General features: G+C 40.1%; 2 protein-coding genes across 3 annotated transcripts; one reads left to right on the forward strand and one right to left on the reverse strand.

Moving 5' to 3' along the window:
• Positions 1-22: 22 nt before the first annotated feature.
• LOC120482341 (protein mono-ADP-ribosyltransferase PARP14) lies at positions 23-15,000 on the forward strand. 2 transcript variants are annotated; one of them, XM_039676575.2, is made up of 17 exons: positions 23-248; positions 682-800; positions 1,658-1,688; positions 2,143-2,346; positions 3,234-3,467; positions 3,596-5,985; positions 6,234-6,470; positions 7,005-7,214; positions 7,350-7,458; positions 11,475-11,624; positions 11,719-11,781; positions 11,889-12,074; positions 12,177-12,383; positions 12,500-13,105; positions 13,191-13,342; positions 13,453-13,627; positions 13,947-15,000. In XM_039676575.2, the coding sequence occupies exons 1-17, from the start codon at positions 74-76 to the stop codon at positions 14,225-14,227; spliced, it is 5,529 nt and encodes a 1,842-aa protein (XP_039532509.2). In that variant the 5' UTR covers positions 23-73; the 3' UTR covers positions 14,228-15,000. The 2 variants fall into 2 exon arrangements, with proteins under 2 accessions (XP_039532509.2, XP_088982205.1); XM_089126079.1 differs by having other exon boundaries at positions 7,350-7,437.
• Positions 13,986-17,311, reverse strand: hrh2b (histamine receptor H2b). Its single transcript, XM_039676577.2, has 2 exons — positions 16,520-17,311; positions 13,986-15,539 (listed from the first exon to the last, which is right to left on the reverse strand). Exons 1-2 carry the CDS (start codon positions 17,138-17,140, stop codon positions 15,198-15,200), a joined length of 963 nt encoding a protein of 320 aa, XP_039532511.1. The 5' UTR covers positions 17,141-17,311; the 3' UTR covers positions 13,986-15,197.
• Between the last annotated feature and the right edge of the window lie 4,876 nt (positions 17,312-22,187).

Raw genomic sequence — 22,187 nt, forward strand, 5'->3', positions numbered from 1 at the left:
AAGTGAAAATAGCAGGAGGGCGTGATCAAATAAACACTGACGGCAAGTCAATTCGTTCACCAGAACGGTCACGATGGACGAATATCCCCTCACTGTCGAGGGAGACTGGGGAACTGAAAACGCTAAAAGTGTGAAAAATAAACTTCACATTCACTTTCAGAGTAAGAAGAAATCTCAGGGAGGAGACTGCGTCGTGCAATATAATGGCGAGAGCAACTCTGCTACAATTATGTTCAAATCATCTGACAGTAAGTCCTAAACACGAAAGCATAACACGTTAACAAAATAACACGTTTTGTGTTGTTTAGTAATGTAATAAAGCTTTAGAGACACGTAAGGTAATTTCAGGTTTAAAAATAGCTTACAAAGTGCGATAAACTCACGAATTAGCCTAATGTTATGGTAATCTGTGAATCTTCCGATTAGCCACCGTTGCCATCATTTTAAAGAAAACTAAAAAGTTATGAATACTTAGCAGACTAAACCTGCATTTACAAATAATGAATAAGAATAAAAGTAAAATTCATGTTTCATTTTAGGCTATTTTGTGACCTAGTGGAAGAATTGTGCGTTTATTACGTAACGCTACGTTAACTCTGTGTTGTTTTTGTGTGTGTGTGACTGTTCTTTGTTTTAAAGAGTTGTGATGTATCTGACTAAGTCCGATTGTTTGTGTTTAAGTCCGAGATGCCGTACTCCTTCAGGAAGAACACATTATTACCATTGACAGTCAGAAAATCAAGCTGAAAGTGTACAAACCCAGCGACGTAGAGGAACAGGAAGACAGCACTGGACAAAGAGTGAGTAAACATTAGCCTACAAAATGCAGATTTGAGACCACAATGCTTTTACAATAAAAACCAGATCTTAGTGGCTTAAAAAAAAACAATTCTTAGATTGCAGGTAAAACAAAATTAACAAAATGGTCTATAAAAATATACTAATTTTAAATTTACAACAAAATATGAGTTACCTTTTAAAATAAATAACATAAGTTACTTTGAATTTACATTTATTAAACAGCTCTCCTGTCTCATGTTGAGAGAAATTGGGACCAAGATGCATTGTGTGTGCTGTGTAAACATGAATGTGTTTCCCATTTAATGGCTGACAGCTCTCCTGTCCCCATATTGAAAGGAATTGAGAGTGAGGTACGGAGGTGTTGTGTGCGCTGTGAACATGACAGTTATTGTGGTTTTAGACTAAATGTGAGCATGAATTCACTCATCTCACTTTCACAAAAACAGATTCAGTATCCCTCAAATTATACACACTTGTAAAAATGACCATATAAACAACACATTTATTCTCCCGTGTCTCATTCTTCTGCAATCCAGAATGGCAGCACATCTGAAAGGTTTGTTTGTGCTGCATCCTCAACAGTGCAGATGTAAATTTTCCTTTCCTTCAGCCCGAGGCTTATTGATTCTTAAAAGGGCCTTTATATCTGTAAATGTAAATCTTTATATCAAAAATATAAATGCTTGTTGATTTTCATTACTGTTTATTAAACAAACAAACAAGCCCAGCCTAGATGAGAAAACTTACATAAAAAAATAACACTATTAGTTACTTTCCAGTGAGTAATGCAGTATTGTTATGCATTACTTTTAAAAGTTGCTTTCCCCAACACTGATTGTAAATGCTGTGATTTTAGGTGGAGCAGGCATGTGGATATCAGGAGCCAAGTGAGTAAATCATCTGGACTTTGGTCTCTGACTGCATACATGCATGTGACCTTTTATTAGTTAGGTTATTATGCTGTTGATGTACTTTTTTACACATTTGTTTTCAATGCAAAAGATATTGATTACTAAAAAAAAAACAACCTATATAACATTTAGAAAAAAATCTTTCTTTTTCCTTTAAATCCTCCCCTGTCAGGCTTATGCTACTCTGAGCAGTGCCTGAACTTTGTATTTTGGGTTGTTTTTGCCTCTTCACGATGACTCGCTTGCTTTAATCCTCAAAGGGTCTGCTAAATGACTAAATGTAAATGATACAAAACACTATTTTGTTAGTTAACAGTAGTTGATACTGTTAACTGACTTTACAAAGAAATCTTTTAATGCTTTTAATCATCCTTTTTTACACCCTTCAATGATATTTTATAAATATGTGTCACTTTTATTTTGTCTCAAGATCAAAATGCCTCTCAAACTGATTTGGATGTGAAGAAGCCTCAAGAGTCAAGTTCTGTTGTCCTGGAGGACCTTCCAGATGAGTTTAAACAAGATGTTTTGACTCTTTTGGTGGAGAACATTACAAGTCTTTCTGATAATGACTTTACCATGGAATTAATACCAGAATTAAGAAAAGCAGTTGTGACCTTTAAAAATCCCAATGGTAAGTTTATATATAACATACATACTTTTTTATCATAATGTAAGCATATTTCACTATAGTTAAACTCTTTTGCACCAACACAATGCTTAAGCTTTACATGATGGTCTTTTTGGCGTGGAGGAAATTAGAAAATTGTAAATTGTAGAAAACTATAATCTAAAAATTAGATTTTTATAAAATGAACACCTTTGATATTTTTCTGGTTTAATTGTATGCTTTTATGACTTGACAGGGGCGTGGGAAGAAGGTTTAGGTTGGGGTTGCTGTGTTTTTTTTTGTTTTTTTTTTTGGTCACAACATTTAAATAAGAAATAGTATCGAGTCAAACATGCAAAACTCCACGAAGCACAACAAGCACGATTGTTCTCGGTGAGAACAATCGTTTTAAAAAAAGTGCACATACCGGAATATTTGACTGCACATCACTTTTTTGACATTATGGATACTGCTTGCAACCATAAAGCAACGGACCACTATATGGGACATACAAATAAAATAAAAAAAAAAATAATAATTTGCTGTGTTTCTTGAGTGAACCATGTTTTAAAAGAAGGCTTTCTAACTTTTTGGAACTAGAAGTTCCTTGAATCCATTTTCTATAAATACAAGTTTGAAACCCAACTAAAGAGCAGCTTCTGGGTCCTTCCAGCATGCAGCGCTCCAAGATGTTTTCCTTGTAAATGACACTTTTTTTAAAAAAAATAGCCCACTTAAAAAGTGTTTATCCCAAATAAATGATCAAATGCTAAAAATGAATAAATGTAAATTAACAAATTAATTTGCACTGAATTTACAATCCTGTGAAAACAGTGTGCTGCAGCACCCGTACTTCCTGTGCCCCTGATCAAATGCATCCAGCACATTCTGTAAACTATCATTTCTGACAGATGCAGTAAAGTTCCTTGAGGACAGCAGAACACATAAAAAGTTCAAGAAGAATGATCTGAGGGCCCGTGCACTGGAGAGAAGCACATGTGTGCGGGTCGAGAATCTTCCAGCTGAAGCCAACAACAACAAGATGCTGCTGGAGCTGTATTTTGAGAAATGGGGTGGTCCAGTAGAGGAAGTTACCACAATTCCAGCAGAACAAGCAGCCATTATTACCTTTGAGGAGGAAGAAGGTATAAATACATGTTCAATTGCTGTTAATATTTGCTGTTACAGTTATGGATTTGGTTACATTTATTTACCTCATTTTGACAATATCAGTGCATTTATTCATTGTACCTGCAACTTTCATTCTTTACAGCAAAAGAGAGAATTTTGAAGCAAGAGAATAACATCTGTGAAGTTCCAGTCAAGATATATCCCTACTTTAAATCACTGGATACAGTCTTGTATGGTGGCAACAGACCGAATTTGAAGCTGCCTGAACCCATTACAGTCAGTGTACATCCTGCCATCAGGAAGTTCCTCCTCATGAAAGCGGAGATTTCCTCTATTAGTGGCCAGCTGAGCTCACATTTCTGCAAAATAAACATGGACAAACCTGAAGCTTTTCTTAGTCCTGATCCAGCATTACTGAAACAGAAAGGAGTGACCAGAAGACACATTGATGGCTGGAGTAAGAATGCCTGTGATGCCTTCAAGAAAATAATCTCAAACTACACAACATCTGAGTGGCCGGTGTCACATCCCTTGTGGTCTAAAGTGGAGAGTGATGTAAAGGAATTGGTGAAAGACAAGGTTTTCACAGATATGGATGCCTCTAAAGGTGTACTGACACTGGCGGGAATGACCCATGAGATTACTGGACTGAAGCCCATCATGGAGAAAATTATAGAAAGAGCAACAAATGAAATAGAGAGAGAGAAGAATAGTGTGACAGAGCATATGGAGATTTCTCCTGCCATGTACTCTCTGCTTTTACAAGATGGCCTGAAAACCGCTATTTCTCCACAAATGCACATTGACTACGATAAAAAAATAAACAGCTTAGTTTTAGCAGGTCTTCATACAGATATCATCATGTTCAAGAATTGGGTCCTTGAGAAGAAATTAAGCATGAAACAGAAGCCCTTAAAGATTGACCGTTCAGTCCTGGAGTTCCTGAGATCAGTGAACTGTGATGAAATGTCCACAGATCTCTTTATATCTCATAGAATAACTGCTGTCTACACAATCGAGAATGGAGATGTTGTTGTGATTGGGAGCACAGAAAAAGCACTTGTTGAGGCAGAGAAGAGGGTGAATATGGTTCTTGCATCCAAAGAGCTCATTGTAGAAGATCAGGGTGTCCTTCAAATGCCAGAGTGGCAGGATCTCAAAAAACAAGTGCAAGAACTGTTCAATACTTCCAAAAAGATATCTGTGTTTATTAATCATTCACAGAGAGGCAAAATAATAGTGACTGGATTCAGAGACCCAGTGATGGAGGTCAGTGATAACTTGGGACATTTCATTGTAGAACACACTAGAATTGATGAGACTGTTCGTGTCAAATCACATGCAGCAGTTGAATTCATAAAAGACCGAAAATCACAAGAGTGGCAGCCTTTAATGAAGTCTGAGGAGGTGAAAGTGAATTTTGATTCAAAGAGACCCTGGATCAAACTGTCTGGAGAGCGTAAATTTGTCCAGCCAGTTTTAAAAGTCTTTAAAAGGTTGATTGATGCTCTCCACACAGACACACACGTCATTAAAAAGGCAGGAGCAAAGAAGTACTTCAAGGAACAGGGAAAAATTATTCTCTCAATACTGTTGAAGGAAACAAGATATGTGGTGGTGCTCCAGGAAGACGACATGCTGGAAGAGGAGGAGGATGAAGTTTCTAAAAGCAGTTTTGAAGATTTTGGCCAGGTCTCTTGTGAAGTTCGAACTCCAGGTGGAATAACTGTTACTGTCAGGATGGCAGACATTTGCAAACTCCGTGTTGATGCTGTGGTCAATGCTGCTAATGGAGATCTGATGCACAGTGGTGGTGTAGCTTTCGCACTTCTACAAGCTGCCGGACCATGTCTACAGCAATACTCTGACCATTACATAAAAGCAAATGGGCCTCTGAAGCCTGGAGATGCCATCATCACTGAAGCTGGACGTCTTCCCTGTAAATATGTGGTACACGCTGTTGGACCTCGCTTCGGCGATTCAGACCGACAAACCACTGTGCAACGCCTGAGACGTGCTGTGAGGGAAAGCTTGAACCAGGCGTCGAGCAAAAACTGCTCCTCCATTGCAATTCCAGTGATTAGTTCAGGGATATTTGGTTGTCCTCTTGAACTTTGCACTGAGTCAATCGCCAAGGAAGTGTGTGAGTACATTGAAGATCTTAACCGAAGAGGCTCCAGTAGCACATTAACTGAGATTTACTTGGTTGACAATAATGGCAGCAATGTAAAAGCCATGGCTCAAGCTGTCAGAAAGCAGTTTGCTGCTTATAACCCCAAAATGACTTTCCCTCAGCAAAACAAACCTCTTGAGTATAGTAACTATGGACAAGGCTCTCGTGGTCGTGGTCTTGGAAACTATGACCAAAGAAACCATGAGTTTCAAGGTTCCAATGGCCGGAGTAATAGATACTTCGAAGAAAAAGCCCGCTCAGGCTCTGGTGACAGATCTGATAAATCTGAAAAGTTGCATTTTCTTGAGACCAAAGGACTAAAAATCAATCTGAGCGAAGGGAACATCCAGGATGCATGTGTAAGTGAATTCTAGATTATTTGTTACTTATAAAAACAGAAAAATAGCTTTTAAAAAGCAATTCCAAGAGGGTCCTCACACCATCTATGCTCTGTGCTAATCCCTAATTTCTCTTTTTTTTTGACTGGATGCCAGTATAAATATCTAAAAATATATATATTTTTTAAAAATGACCTGAGAAGATATTACACTGCATAAAATATTATTTTCCCGTATCTTCAGAAATGACTTAATAGTTTCTCCTGCAGGCTGATATCATTGTAAACACTATGTCGGAGGACTTGGACCTCAGTAAAGGGGCCGTCTCCAAAGCACTCCTTCAGACTGCTGGCCATCAGCTCCAGTCAGAAATCCACAGAGCTGCTCGCTCAAACAATCTGAATTATGGTGAAATGGTCATAACAGATGGTTATAATCTGAATTGTTCCAAAGTCTTCCATGTAGTTTGCCCAGTTTGGAAAGGTGGAAACGACTCTGCAGATAGGGTGAGTCATACTTTACCTCAAGTTATATTTATGGACCAAAGAGGACCAGGCCTGGGACATTTTAAGTTGTTATTTGTTTGTTTATTTTAGCTGCATTCTTGCCAGCTCCTACGATGTTTATTTTTATCTTTCAGTGAATAATTTTTATGTTGACTTTAAATTAACATTATTTATTAACAGTAAATTGTTAAATGAATAATGCAAATGTGCCTAATTTAGTATAGACCATTTCACAAGATGTAAACAACACTGGTCCAGAAACACTTCCTGTTTCAGTTTGTAACCGTTTTCTTTATTTCACATGTAAAGAAAATATCTTAAAGATGTTTGTTTAACTTTTTGATTCAGTTTTAAATGTGCTGTTGGTTGTATTTTATCCCAGCTTTTATGTAGTGTTAAAAAACTGAAGCAGGAAGTGCTTCTGGACCAGTGTTGTTTACATCTTGTGAAATGGTCTATATGGGCTTTACTTCTTTATTTAAATTGTACCATTTTTAAAGATCATAACAGATGTGTTTATTTACATTGTAAAAGGTACTCGTTCAGATCATTAGAGATTGCCTGAAAAAAGCAGAGACTCAGAAAATGGCTTCAGTCGTCTTCCCAGCTATCGGCACTGGGAATCTTGGCTTTCCTAAAGATCTGGTGGCCAGAATCATGCTGACCGAATTCCAGGATTTTAACGCTACAAATCTCAGAGAGGTCACTGTGATCGTCCACCCTTCTGACAAAGAGAGCATTCAGGTGAGTGAAGCAATATATATAAATTTGTTGTTGTTATTGTTTTTAAACTTCTTTTTCTTTTTTTTACATTTAAGTAACCAACCATAGGTGCTTATATTAATGTTGTCTTGTATATTTCTGTGCTTTATCTATTAGTGCTTTACCAGCATCTTTAGACAAAGGATCCAGATTCCCATCACAAAAGAAGCATATCGACATGTCATGCCTAAAATAAATAATTCTGGCAAGTCAGCTCAGAACTCTGGTAACTCTCTTATCTGATGTCCATCCCATGTTTTTGATTTATTCTGATAATTATAGCTAATTTAGTATTCAACCAAATTATATAACCAGATGTTGACTAGTGGTCAATAGTATAAGTTTTAACATGCATGACAAACTGATTAGTTTGTATGTAAGAATATTTTCAATTTGTAAGCAAAAGTTATTTTATAAATTAATATAGAGCAGTTAAATTGTGTAATCAGGTTAGCTTTGAGTTCCCGTTCAGGGAACTTCAAGCTGCGTGTAATCGCAATGGGAACGCCCCTGCGTGAGTGCGTATGAAGCACGTATGAAATCAGTCCAATGGCGAGAAGGAACGTCATAGGCGGGGTGACGTATCGACCAGGAAACTATAAAGCACACCACAAACACAAGCGCGACAGCTTCTGAAGTCTTCAGCAAGCGCTCTCTGTGTGATCTATATCAGTCTGTGTCCATTTGGTGTTTTTGTCTGTCCTTAGTGATTGCTAGGCAGGAGTTTTTCACAAAAAAAAAAACAAAAAAACTAAAAGGCATATTATGGCGAGCGAGCAGCAGTTTAGGAAGTGTGTTCCTCCCTGCCCACGATACATCACAGGTGGGGAAACACACGACCTGTGTGTTGCTTGTCTGGGAGTGCATCATGCCCAGTCAGCTCTCGAGGGGGCTGGCTGTGAGCATTGCGAGCGTCTGCCCATGAGGACGCTCCGCTCCCGCCGGGCTCTCTTTGAGGAGAGTGGCTCGGTTCGCGCTCCCCACGGTTCGGGTCCCGCTGCTGCCGAGGCACAGCGAAGGCTCGCATCGTGGGGATCGCAGATGGATCTGTCAGCGGGGATGGAGACGAGTTCCGAAGGGACTCTATCTCTGCCCTTACCTGGCATATCCGGCGCCTCTGATCGAGCGGGGGTCCGCGTTGCGGTTTCTCCCGCTCGGGACGAGGCGCCGTCACTGCAGCTATCCAGCTCAGAGGAGCTGGATGTTGTGAGTGTGGACACTATGGAGACAGGGGACTCGCCATCCCAGTCTCCAGCAAATGAGGAGCTTATGGATGTTCTAACTCGTGCGGTGCAGAAGTTAAGCATTGATTGGCCAGCAGAGAAACGTGAATCGAAAGTCCATCCTTCCACAACACCGGAAGTTCCTGAGGTTCGCTTTTGGGGGCGAAGCGTACCAATATCGGGTTCTTCCGTTCGGCCTAGCTCTGTCTCCTCGAACCTTCACGAAATGCATGGATGCGGCTCTGGCTCCGCTGTGGCTCCAGGGCATCCGCATTTTGAATTATATCGACGATTGGTTGATTCTAGCTCAATCGGAGCATCAGGCGATTCGGCATCGAGATGTCGTCCTCGCCCATATAAGAAGGTTGGGGTTGAGACTCAACGCCAAGAAAAGTGTGCTTTCTCCGGTTCAGAGGACCACTTTTTTAGGCGTCGTTTGGGATTCAACGACAATGCAGGCTCATCTGTCTTCTGCCCGTATAGCAGCGATTCTCGCAGCTGTCAGGCAAGCGAAGCTAGGCCAGTCACTCACGGTCAAGGATTATCAGAGAATTCTGGGTCTATTAGCGGCAGCGTCCAACGTTATTCCCCGTGGCCTGCTCCATATGAGACCGCTACAGTGGTGGCTCAGAACCAAAGGGTTTTCCCCGAGGGGAAACCCGTTTCGCACGATCAGGGTCACGAGACGGTGCCTCCGTGCCCTGGCTGTGTGGAAAGAGTCTTGGTTCCTATCCATGGGACCGGTGCTGGGAGCTCCGTGTCGTCGTGTGACTTTAACAACGGACGCCTCCCTCACAGGCTGGGGGGCGATCATGAGTGGTCGCTCAGCCCGGGGTCTGTGGCAGGACCATCTTCGTCATCTGCACATAAATTGCTTGGAGATGTTGGCGGTGTTTCAGGCTCTGAAACATTTCCTGTCAGACCTGAGGGGCCACCATGTGCTCGTCCGGTCAGACAACACATCGGTGGTCTCTTATATAAATCATCAGGGGGGCCTGCGCTCTCGCCCTCTGTACAAACTGGCTCGCCAGATCCTTTTGTGGTCCCAGGGGAAACTTCTCTCTTTAAGAGCGGTGTATATTCCAGGTTATCTGAATCAGGGAGCAGACTTCCTGTCGAGGCAGGGGCCGAGGCCCGGGGAGTGGAGACTCCACCCCGAGGTGGTGGAGCTCCTTTGGAATCATTTCGGTCGTGCCGAGGTAGACCTCTTTGCTTCCAGCGAGAATTCACAGTGTCCGCTGTGGTTCGCTCTGAGTCCACCAGCCCCGTTGGGGGTAGATGCGATGGTGCAGGAGTGGCCGAGGTCACCCCTGTACGCCTTTCCCCCGATTGCTTTGCTCCCAGGAGTTCTGGAGAGGGTTCGCCGGGACAGGGTCAGTCTACTGTTAATAGCCCCGTACTGGCCGGCCCGAGTTTGGTTTTCGGACCTTGTCTCTCTCCTGGACGGGTCTCCGCTGGAGATTCCGGTCAGGGGGGACCTTCTCTCCCAGGCGTGCGGGTCGATACTGCACCCCCGCCCAGATCTCTGGAGACTATGGGCCTGGCCTCTGAGGGGGCCCAGCTCATAGGGTCAGGCCTCTCGGCTGAGGTCGTAGAGACCATTCTCCAGTCCAGAGCTCCGTCCACGAGGAAATTATATGCCGTGAGGTGGAAAATGTTCACCTCTTGGTGTAGAGAGCGCCAGTTGGATCCAGTTAACGGCCCGTTGTCGGCGGTGCTGGAATTCCTTCAGGAGCGTTTCTCCACAGGGTTATCCCACTCCACACTGAAGGTGTATGTGGCGGCGTTGTCAGCTTACCATGTCCCTTTGAGTGGAGTTTCTCTCGGGAGACACCCACTGGTAAGCCGTTTCCTGCGTGGTATTTTGAGGCTGAGGCCAGCAGTGCGCACAAGGGTACCGACATGGGACCTGGCGGTTGTTCTGGAGGGGCTCTGCCAGGCACCGTTTGAGCCCATTGAAGATGTCCCTGAGAAATTTGTCACCTTAAAGACCATTTTCCTCCTAGCCATCTCCTCCCTGAAGAGAATAGGAGATATTCAGGCTCTGTCGGTTTCTCCCTCGTGCCTTGAGTTTGCTCCCGGTATGGTGAAGGCCTTTCTCCTCCCTAAACCGGGGTACGTCCCTAAGGTCCCAACTAATGTTGTCAGGCCTGTCATCCTGCAGGCCTTCTGTCCTCCTCCGTTCCGGACTTCAGACCAGGAGAGGTTAAATCTGCTCTGCCCTGTGAGGGCCCTGGATGCCTACGTCCACAGATCTGCCCTGTGGAGAAAGTCTGAGCAGCTGTTCGTCTGCTTTGGACCTCCTAATAGAGGTTGTCCGGCATCGAAGCAGAGGTTGAGTAAGTGGGTGGTCGAGGCCATCTCACTTGCTTACGAGTCGGCAGGTCAGCCTTCCCCCTTGGCTGTCCGTGCCCATTCTACTCGGGGTATGGCTGCCTCTAAGGCATTTGTGTCAGGAGTTCCTATTGGTGACATTTGCGATGCAGCGGGGTGGTCCTCCCCGCACACATTTGTGAAATTTTACCATCTTGACTTTAACTCCACCCCGGGAGCTCAGGTGCTTTCATCAGGATGTGCTTCGTGATCTCACACTACGGGCACCTGCTCGCATGGCGGCGTTGGTATTAGCGTTCCCATTGCGATTACACGCAGCTCGAAGTTCCCTGAACGGGAACGTCTCTGGTTGCGTATGTAACCTTAGTTCCCTGAAGGGAACGAGACGCTGCGTGTCCACGCCATACTCCCGGCATGCCCGTGAGCACTTGCTTCAGTCTTTTCAGAAGCTGTCGCGCTTGTGTTTGTGGTGTGCTTTATAGTTTCCTGGTAGATACGTCACCCCGCCTATGACGTTCCTTCTCGCCATTGGACTGATTTCATACGTGCTTCATACGCACTCACGCAGGGGCGTTCCCATTGCGATTACACGCAGCGTCTCGTTCCCTTCAGGGAACTAAGGTTACATACGTAACCAGAGACGATTTTTCCATACATCTGTGTTTTATTATTTTCTTATAATTAGAGCTTGCTGGCAGAGTCTCCTCTCCCTCTCTTGGGGTTCACACTATGCAGTTGGGGCGAGTGACTTTGGAGGTTTCATCGGGAGATATAACTAAAGAAAAAACTGATGCAATTGTCAACTCCTCAAATCAGACATTTTCTCTAAAAGCAGGTTAATCAAACTTAATTTTAGTTTCAGTTAGAATGTCACATACAATTGAAGAAGAGAATTACAATGTAACTGCCAATTTCTCTCGGTAATCCAGGAGTATCCAAGGCCATTTTAGACGCCGCTGGATTACAAGTGGAACAGGAATGTTTACAGATTGGTTTGTATTAATTGAAATTTTATATTTTATCTTTTAGATTATACGTCAACAGTGATCTAATGAACTATATTTACTATTGGTAAACCAATTATTTTTTTTTTTGATAGTGGGATCATCAAACATGCAGCAGCAAACAGAGATTGTGACCTCAGCCGGGCTCCTGCCATGTGGAAACATCATCCATATCATTGGTCGCAATGATCCTTCAGACATTAAGGATGTCGTCTTTTCTGTTCTGAAGTTGTGCGAATCTCGCCAAATTACTTCTGTTGCCTTCCCTGCTCTTGGCACTGGTAAGACTCTCTGTCTGGTCTTATGTTTAAATAGTTGTTGCAGAACATTGCTGATTATTTGCTTTTTTTTTCTTTTTGGTAAACATGTCTGTAACCCTTTAGGTCAGGGTGGTGCAAAACCAGCTGATGTTGCAGATGCAATGGTTGATGCAGTTGTTGACTTTGTGAAGAAAAAGAAACCAGTGCATGTAAAGTTTGTGAAGTTTCTCATATTCCAGACGAACATGTTGGGAGACTTCCATCAAAGTATGGTCAGAAGATCTGGTGAAAAAGTAGAGGAGGATAAAGGTCTGTTCACCAAAATTAAAGGTCAGTAAACGATAATACAAAGAATGCTAATCCTATCCATTATTCTTGTTTTTCTTAAACACTAATTCATTCCTGTGTTTCTTTCCAACAAATATGTACCTTGAAAAAAAAAAAAGACTTTTTTTTGGGGGGAAGTTCAGAATCTCCCTCCAATGAAGAGTTTGTGATGGTGGGTGAGGAAATTGAGCCAGCTGTGTTCCAGCTGTGTGGAGAGACACAAGAGGACCTGAATGAAGCCAGAGACATGATCAACAGCTTGATACTACGGGAGCACTTGACCATCCCAATCCGTGATCCAGCCATTGCTCATTTCACAAAAGAGGATGTAGAAATACTGAACGGCATGCAGAGGGAGTTCACAATCAAAGTCCAACTTGAGAAGAAAGGCCAAGACTCTGTCGTCACATTGGAGGGACTGACAAGAGACGTTCACAGTGCAGAGAGTCGTATTCGGGATATGATCCGCAAGGTGGAAAGGAATGAAAACCGAAGACGTGAGGCATTTATAATCAGCAGTGTAGTCCAGTGGCAATATCAGGAGAATGGACATAGCATCAAAAACTTTGATACGTTAATTAATTATGACCTGGAAAAGGCCTTTCAAAACCGGCAGCCTTCAGTGAAAATCAAGATTAATAATGATGAATATGATGCCGATTTAGTTCGCAAACGGGCCACAAGAGGGAGATTGAGGATTGAACTGAACAGACTAGATCTGCAAGGTGTGAATATTTTAAAATTTAGACAATTATCCAGAGGCCATCATGTACAAAGTTTAGTTATTTATGTTTGTGTTCTTGTCCATAGATGCAGCACCAGCTCAAAGTTCTTTGCCTTCACACTGGGAGGACATGAAAGGACAGTCAGTTGTTCTTGTGAAACTCGCATCCGGCTCGACTGAATATGTTGAAGTTGAGAAAGAGTTCAGAAGAACCCGACTACGTTCTAACATCATTGAAGTAAGACTAGACTAAAGAGAAGGAGGAATGAATATTTATTAGTTTTGTAATTTAGCACTATGGTGTAATAGTAATGTTTTATTAAGCTGAATGTTTATTCTTGTCTTTAGATTGAAAGAGTTCAGAACAGCACACTTTGGAGAAACTACATGATCAAAAAGGAAGAACTGGAAGATAAAAACAAGCACAAAAACAATGAAAAGCGTCTTTTCCACGGCACTGGTCCTGATAAGACAGATCAGATCAACCACCACGGCTTCAATCGCAGCTATGCTGGGACACATGGTATTAGTCTGTAACCAAGTTCAGTTTAGGGAAGCAGGAAGCGGGGGCCGGCAAACATTAAACCTGAATTATAAATAAGCATAAATAACAAAATGAAAAGAACGATAGCTGACAAGAATGCAGCTCATATAAACAATCAAATAACAACTTAAAATGTCCCAGGCCTTGTCCTCTTTCACCCTTCTCTGTCGTCACTCCGCTCCCATGGCTCTCGGCCCGCCCTGCTCGCTACAATGTTAAATTCAGCTTAAACTTTATTTGTACTTAAATCAATTTGTCTTTTAAACCAACAGTCTATTGCTCTTGTTCTTTTTTTTAGGAGCCATGTATGGGAATGGATCATATTTTGCTGTGGACCCGAGTTACTCAGCCCAAGGCTACTCTAAACCTGATGTCAGAGGACTTAAACGCATGTATCTCGCCAGGGTGCTTGTCGGTGATTTCACTCAAGGAAATCGAGGCCTTCTGGTTCCCCCTGCGAAGAGCCCCAATAGTGCTGATCTGTATAACAGTGTGACTGACAACATCAACAACCCAACCATGTTTGTGATCTTCAATGATGTACAGGCTTACCCAGAATACATAATCACCTTCCAGTAGTGATTTGTTGTTGTTGCTGCTGCTATTTTTATTAGAAGTGATATATAATGTGTAAAATATTTACTTGCAGAAATTACAGAAATAATTGCAATAATCTTTGACAAATAAGATTTGCTGTCTTATTTGCTGTGACAAATAAGAATGAGGGGAAAATGAGAGGACAGTAATATAATCCTTAGAAAGGCTTTGTCCAAACCTAAGAACATTCAGATATTTCTGATTTTGGTTTAATCTTATGGTTCTCTTTGAATCATCAGATCAAATCAATCTAATCTTTGAATTAATCAGATTAATCAGCAACCGATTTGATTTTATCCTGCTAATTTAGCACATTAAAAAGCCAATAAGGAAAAGTGTTTGTGCTGAGCATTTCTGTTTTACAGTGGATTTGAAACATCAATTCAAATCATATTACATTAGCAAATAAAACATTATTTGAAACATTTCAAGTAAGTCTTGGCCACTCAGTCACAACTTAGGCAAAGAAAGGAATAATCTTTTATTTTTTTTGTGCATTGTCAAAAGCAAAAACTGAAGAAGGAATTTTGCAGCAGTGGTTGAAAGTCCCTAACAAAATGGCCTAGGTGTTGTGCAAAAGCAGAGGCTGTCAGTCACAAGACTGATAACAAGCAGAAATATTTCCACGCAATGTACACTTTTTATCCACGTGGAAGTATCCATTGTCTGTAGATGTGCACGACTTCCAGTTCCTTCCGATGTTATTGCCAAATACTGTATGTCAATATCATAATTAAATATTAGTGTGTTTTGAATATCTATGTCAGCATTTGTAAATTGTTGAATCTGGTACTATATAATTCAAGAGTCATTGCAGCCCAGTCTTATCTTCATTTTGGGATTCTAGCATACTTTATGTAATATCCATTCACTGCAGTTAATCTCTTGAAGTGTGAAACGAGTCCTGGTATCCATTGCATGTTTTCGTTATATAGCTATGAGTCTGTTTCTTTCAGAAGGGCTGTACAAAAGGCAAACCCCCCTGATTGCTGCGTCTACAGCAGAGCAGCTGTACGCATGCCCGACGGAAATCCCGGTTCAAGGCTGGGTAGAGAATGGGGTTCAGTGCAGAGTTGAGGTATCCCAACCAAAGAACGATAGAGTGAGTCAATTTGTTCGGATGGTTCTCAGCCCACATTCCCATGTATGTGAAGTACGTAAAATAGGGGAACCAGCAAATGACAAAAGCACCAAGCACTACAGCAAGGGTCACTGTGGCTTTGTGTTCCCGCGCAGTGGCAACTGCATTGGTGGCCAGAGCAAAGGATGGAGTGGTTGCCCGTATACGACGCACCTAAATGTGAGACATGAAGAAAGAGTGAGAAAGGTAACAGAGACATTTTTTGTTTGTTTTTTTTTTTTCTGGGTGTATGCAATGAGATATTTATGTTAGTTATGAGGTGGGTCAATGACAAAGTGTTGGAGTGTGCCTTTTTTATTTTTAGGAATGCACTCTTTGTAAACATATTTCTGTAATATTGTGTAAAAAAATAATAATTCCAACAAAATGTTAAAATTAGACTACTGTCACTTAGTGTAACCATAAAAAAACTAAAATTAAAAACTTTTTGAAATGCAAATTGCAACTTTTTGTTTTTGAAATATGTATTTTATAAGAAGATTTTGCTGCTTCAAGAAGAAGATCCAAGCTGCTTAATAAGGTTTTCTTTTCAATAACTTAACTCTTTTAATATATTTTTTTCTTCATTTATAATATAAGTCCATTTGTATCACCCTGAATAATTGAAGAGTTCAGATGCAAAAGCCTCTAGGTGCCATTTGAAATTTTGTTCTAGAATGACCATTTTTATCACGCTTGTGTATTTAAGTTCAGTAATTTCACTTAAATGACAATTAATAGGTAATCTTCATTGCCATTTAAGTGAAATTACTGAACTTAAATATACAAGCTTGATAAAAAAAATAGATAATTTTAGAAGAAAATTTCAAATGGCACTAGAGGCGTTTACTCTTCAATTATAGAATGATTTGTAAAAAAAAAAAAAAAAAAACATTTTCTTCAGATTCCTGACCTACCCTGCATTAGCTCTAGTAACTGTGAGTTTGGTAAAAAGGAGCCAAATCTGTTTTGACCAACCAATAGTAGGTCAGCTGACCTTTTTATTTTACTTCATTCTTATACCCTCACACAAATGCAAAATTAATTTTAATTCAGAAATGAAAAACATGTCCATCATAGTAGATGTGTAGTTTGAAATGAATATACGCTTACATTTGGACACACTTGTCATTGACCCAAGTGAAGAAAATTACCTGCTCACGCGCAACACAAAATATACGATGGTACATTCCACACATGACCAGCAGAGGGAGGTAGAAGATTCCAAATGCTTTCAGAAGCACATACTTATTATTCCACTCATAGCGGCAAGTCCTGCCTTCCTCTCCTTCATCCCACATGACCCAGTCCAGGTTTTGCACTCTGAAGTTAGGTGTGTTCCAGCCTAGGTTGATAGACAGAAAGGACACAGCCAGAGAGCATGTCCAGATTGCAGTCAGAGTGATCGCCACCCGTCTAGGTGTGACCCTCCTGGGATAGCAGAGAGGGCTGGAAATTGCAAGATAGCGATCAACACTAATGGCCAGTAGAGTGAGGATTGAAGCACTGCAGAGCATCACATCCAAAGAGATGTAGATGTTGCAAAAAACTCCTCCGAGAGGCCATCTCCCATTGCGTAATTCCAGCATGGCAGAGAGCGGCATTACCAACAAACCCAGCAGCAAGTCGGTCACAGCCAGTGATAGTATAAAACAGCTACTAATCTGGTGCAGACGCCGACTGGTGGCCACAGCCAGACAAACCAGTACGTTTCCACAAATGGTCGGAGCAATGAAGGCCACCAGTACCACCCAGCGCAGGGCAGTGAACGTCATTTTTAGCTGCTGACGCAGGAAAGCTTGGAGGTTTTTGTCCTCGTGTGTCAAAGTGATATCCAAACTAGTTTAGTCAGGACTACATGTGTCATCTGTTTTTCTCAAACATTTACATTGGGTGCTGTAAAACTGCATATTAACATCTACGGCCACTGCTCAGAAATCAGCCCAGGCTCATTCCTACAAGAAAAAAAAATAACATGTTTACAGAAAGAAGGATTAAGGGTCTTATCAGGCGATCGCTCATTTAAATAAATAACAAAGTTTAAATTGTATACGCTCAAATGCTAGTCTTGCTCTGTTCTGTGCGTTTGTGACTCTCCTGTTCGAATTCATTCATCAAAATGAACAAATCTTTTTCCGAGTCATTTTGTTCATTCAACGAACGAAACGAACAAATTGACTCGGAAAAAGATTTGTTCATTTTGATGAACGAGTTCGAACAGGAGTCACGAACGTGCATCGCAATACAGAGCAAGGCAAGCATTTGAGCTTATAAAACTTAAACTTTGTTATTTTTTTTTTAATGAGCGATCGTTTCGCTTGATAAGACTAAGTTAATTAGTTAACTAAGTTAAACAGGTTAATTTGAAAAACTGTATATCTCGGTGGCGCTAACTTGCACTGACATATCTCAAAACATTTCAGTGCCATTGTTTTGTCTCGAGATGCACACCAGTAATGTTATTTTTTCAAAGGAATGTTTATAAAAGCTACCTAAATGTCCTAATTGAACTAAGGGCTAATCATTTTCTAAGCCTTTTATGTGAAACCCGACTCAGGTCGTTATCAGGTTATTGAAACAAAAACATCTCTTCCTAGTGACTTGTTGTGAAGCTTTGGAAATTCTGAAAACATTTGTTTTGAGTAGCATGTGATTCCAGGTTAGGGTATTGGAACTTTGTTTCTGTTGAAGCAATATGAGTGTTGCGCAGACTGATCGGCACCTAACAAATGCGATGGATTTTGGTTAGAAAGTGTCTAACTTTGGTCATGTGCTAACAATAATGCAAGAGCCAGATGATTCCAGCCACATGGGTCAGTCGTTGCAGTTGTCCCAATTTAATCGGTTGCACATGGACACAGCTGTTTCACGATTTGCTGGATTAACTGAAGACAACGATCACGTGTTTCATGGTTTATTCGAACACATTCAGCACAGCTGATGCTCACAAATTCATTTTTCATGTAACCTTAATGTGGTGTCATGCTTATCAAAAGAACACAAATTAAAAATAGACCCATTTTATAGGTATATATATAGGCTTATGTTGAGCTTTAGGGTAGACTGGGGACATTGCAACAGGGGATGGTTGCAACATGTAATTTTTTTCTAATCAGAAACAAGGGATGACTCTTACACAGCGACAGGCTCAGTAGGATACCCCCCTGTAGAGAAAAATCAAGGACATTCCTGAGCTGTTCTGGGATTTATTGAAGAAAAACTGTTTTTGAGGCATGGAAGTATTTATTTTCTTGAGCTTTGTTTTTGTTAAACTGTTGTCACTGTTTTTAGTGATTCATCTCAAACTTAAATGGGTTAAACGAGTGATATAACTTTAAGCTGTATGGTTAGTGTATTACGGACACCTTGTTTAGCTAGCACATGAGGTTTAATCATGGATAACAGGAACGGGGACACCCGTACAACGCATAAATATAAACATGGACCATATAGCAGTATTTTTAACATGTTTTCATGTTAAAATTACTTAAATATAATATAGCTAGATCCTTCAAGTTGGAGCAGGGACAGGAGGCTCATGTTTATGTGTGCAGAGATGTCTGTGACCATGTGTTGGTGCAACTGTGTGTTTATGTGCAGAGTTTTTTTTTTCTGTTATGTGCTTTTTTCATGTTTTCTTTTGATAACATTAGTTAAGTAAGGTTTAGGGTATGGTTTAGTGTAGATGCAAAATAGCATTAACCCTTTAACATCACTCGATGGATATTTAATTTCAGACCTGTTTCGAACAACTGACATAATTAAAGGCTGCAAGATTCATCCATTTAGAATAAAACTGCACATAGTTTTACTGTCACTCACTGGACATTTCACTTTTATATTGTCACTAAAAGTGCATGGAGCAACATATTGTCATTTTGCAGAAATGTCCCCAAATGCAAGTTTTTCCAATGAGCCTGGGTTGGCTTAGACCTATTCTCTGCCATTCATATTTTGAAACATATCTTTTGGCACAAAGAAATGTTAATGAATGCGCTTGTCTGATATGGTGTGTGGTATTATGTCTTATGGAAGGTCACCCAAAAAATGAATGCAAATCTGAATCTAAATTGAATGCAAATTTAATTCAAAACTTCAGCCCCTGTTTACTGCAAGGACAAAAAGGCCTGAGTTATACAAGATTTCAGTGAATCAGATATCTCTCTCAATTGTAGCTTATCTCTTTTTCTCTTGTTTGTTTTTAATATTAAGTTTTGATTTAAATCACAGTGGTGGGGTGCTTGGTTGTTGATTTATTTTTCTTTTATTTTGCATTCAACATTAGTTACCGACGATGAAGACTGTTGTGATAAAATCACAGTAGGGGAGGATGATGGGTTAAAAAGTATAACTGGAAATCAAATTTAGCCAAAATAACAGGGTCATAACAACTAGACATTGAGGGACCAGCAGGAGGATTTGTCCCACCAAAATTAGGAATCTTCCTTTTAACCCAGCCTAACATGCAGCTATACGTCTATAAATAAGACATAGCTTGATTTTCCCTCAAGCCTTGCAGTTATAATTTTCGCTATAGTGCAAAATTACACTTTGCATCTTTAAACTGTAATTTTGAACGGTTACAGCCGTGCAAAGTAGCAATAGTTATTAATCACAAGCAGCAGTGTTACAAGATTTTCAGTTTCCTTGGGAGAAGACTTCCGTTCATCTTCAGAACACAAATGATTTTTTTTTTTTTTAAATGAAATCTGCGAGATTTCTATTCCTCCATTGACAAGTTTTGTGAACCAATCCTGTTTCCAACCCTGGAACCAAACCTCTAGTTTTTACATTTTCTTAGCAGTTTATAATGTTTTTATTAGTACGTTTCATCTATGATTGATTGACAGACATTACTGCCTTCATCTACATTTATTTCAGTGTTGTGCTTTTCCATTTGTGTGAGGCAGCTGTGGTTGCCAGCATCATATCGTAACTATACGGTGTGTTACTGTTTTTATGTTAGAGCATATAGCTGTTAAATTAAAGTTTTATATTGTAGCTGACAATACGGTATTTGGCTGTTGATTTTAAAAATCAGTAACACACTTTATTTTTCCAGTATGATGCTGACAACCACAGCTGCCAGTAGTTTACCGTTTTTTTACAGGATTATTTTTTACAGTGCATCACTGCCTGTAACAACCAAATCATCATTTGTTCTTTGACCATTTGTGACTGTGTCACTGGATGATCCACAAAAATGATCTTTTTTGACAAATTTAATAGTATTAATAGGTCATAAAGGTTTATAAACATGCATATTCTTTAATTATGAATGAGCTTTAATTGGGGGAAATTTTTGACTAACTTGAAAATTTGTAAACTTTGGATTTATGTTAAAACATACATGGAATAAATATTGGACTACGGCCTTTATTAGCCTTTGATTACTGAAGGTTAGTGCAAAGTGTGATGGAGTGGACAGCTGCATTATTTAAAGGATTAGTTCACTTCAAAATGAAAATATTTGAATCGTTTACTCATCCTTAAATTGTTTCAAACCTGTATGAATTTATTTCTTCTGCTGAGCACAAAATAAGTTATTTTGGTCTGTAACCAAACAATTGATGGACCCCATCGGCTACCGACATTCTTCAAAATTTCTTCCTTTGTGTTCCATAAAGAAATCCATGCAGGTCTGAAACAAATTTTAAGTTTTTAAGTTAACTATTCCTTTAAGAGTTGAAATTGTGTTGAAAGCAGTATAAAAGTTTTGCTAACCCTGCTCGGTTTCATAACCCCGCTTTTCTAAATTACAAGTGTGAGATGTTCCTTTACCCGGGGTTAAAAGCGGTGTTCAGAGTGATAATAACACAGAGTCAAGCACAGTGTGAAATGCCCTTGAGTGTAAACATGATGAAATACTGATAAAAACTGTATGAGAAACCTTTGTTAGAAGCATCTGATCAAAAACACTTGATGTTTTCATTTCCATCAAGTGTGTCATAAATATCACAGCATCTTTTAAAGGGAAATGTCACAGGATAACGTGGCTCAAAAGAAAGTATAAAACATAAAAATGCATGCAGGAGCATGCAAATGTAAAATCGGGTTGTTGGGGAAGGGGGAATTGTAAAAGATGAATCTCTTTCAGTCAAAGGTAGACAAAAACAGTAAACAAATTGAATGAAAGTGTGACTAAAGACAATGTCGATTTGCACTGTGCAATTTCTTGTGTGTATATTTGATTTGGCATCTTCCTGTAGTTAAGGTTTTTAACCATTCGTTTGTTACCACAGAAACATATTTACGCAAGACCAAGCATTTTCATTTTGCACTTTTATGGCAAAGGTCAAACAAATGTTAGATTGCAAGGAATGTTTAAACATAAATGCAGGTGAGAGATTGCCGATAGCAACGACACAATTAAAGCACTTTCATTCAGCATTCTCTGCAGTGAAGAAACATGAGCTTAAATATGTTTCCATGACAAAATTCCAAGCTCACCAAGTTATACAACATTTGCCCGTTGTTCTAGACCTATTAACACTTTTTTTTTAAAACAGCATGAACTTTAACTCTAAAGATGGATATATTACATGCTCTGGCCCTTTAACATGCACAGAAATGTGTGTTCATGCACTAGATATTCGCTCAGTGAATCATGCTGAAACAAATGAATGGTTTAAGTGTGCAAGTATGAGGTTGATGACAATATTGTCTCTTCAATTAACAGTGAATCAAACAGTTGGAGTGGTAATAGCATAGCCTGAACTCCCTGGGCTGTCAATCTAGACCAAAATAATGAACAAACGGCCTACTAAACGAATATCTTATACAAATCTATAAAAATATAAACACAGAAATTATAGCCATGAT

This window comes from Pimephales promelas, chromosome 23 (genome assembly GCF_988280905.1).
Source record: "Pimephales promelas chromosome 23, fPimPro1.hap1.1, whole genome shotgun sequence".
NCBI lineage: Eukaryota > Metazoa > Chordata > Actinopteri > Cypriniformes > Leuciscidae > Pimephales > Pimephales promelas.

Excerpts from the sequence above, each read along its gene's own strand:
- LOC120482341 (XM_039676575.2), top strand. The coding sequence starts at position 74 with ATGGACGAATATCCCCTCACTGTCGAGGGAGACTGGGGAACTGAAAAC. Across the intron at positions 2,347-3,233 it reads GACCTTTAAAAATCCCAATG|ATGCAGTAAAGTTCCTTGAG; the intron begins GTAAGTTTATAT and ends CATTTCTGACAG. Across the intron at positions 12,075-12,176 it reads CTTCCCTGCTCTTGGCACTG|GTCAGGGTGGTGCAAAACCA; the intron begins GTAAGACTCTCT and ends GTAACCCTTTAG.
- hrh2b (XM_039676577.2), bottom strand. The coding sequence starts at position 17,140 with ATGACGTTCACTGCCCTGCGCTGGGTGGTACTGGTGGCCTTCATTGCT. Across the intron at positions 15,540-16,519 it reads TTTGTGTTGCGCGTGAGCAG|GTGCGTCGTATACGGGCAAC; the intron begins GTAATTTTCTTC and ends TCTCACATTTAG.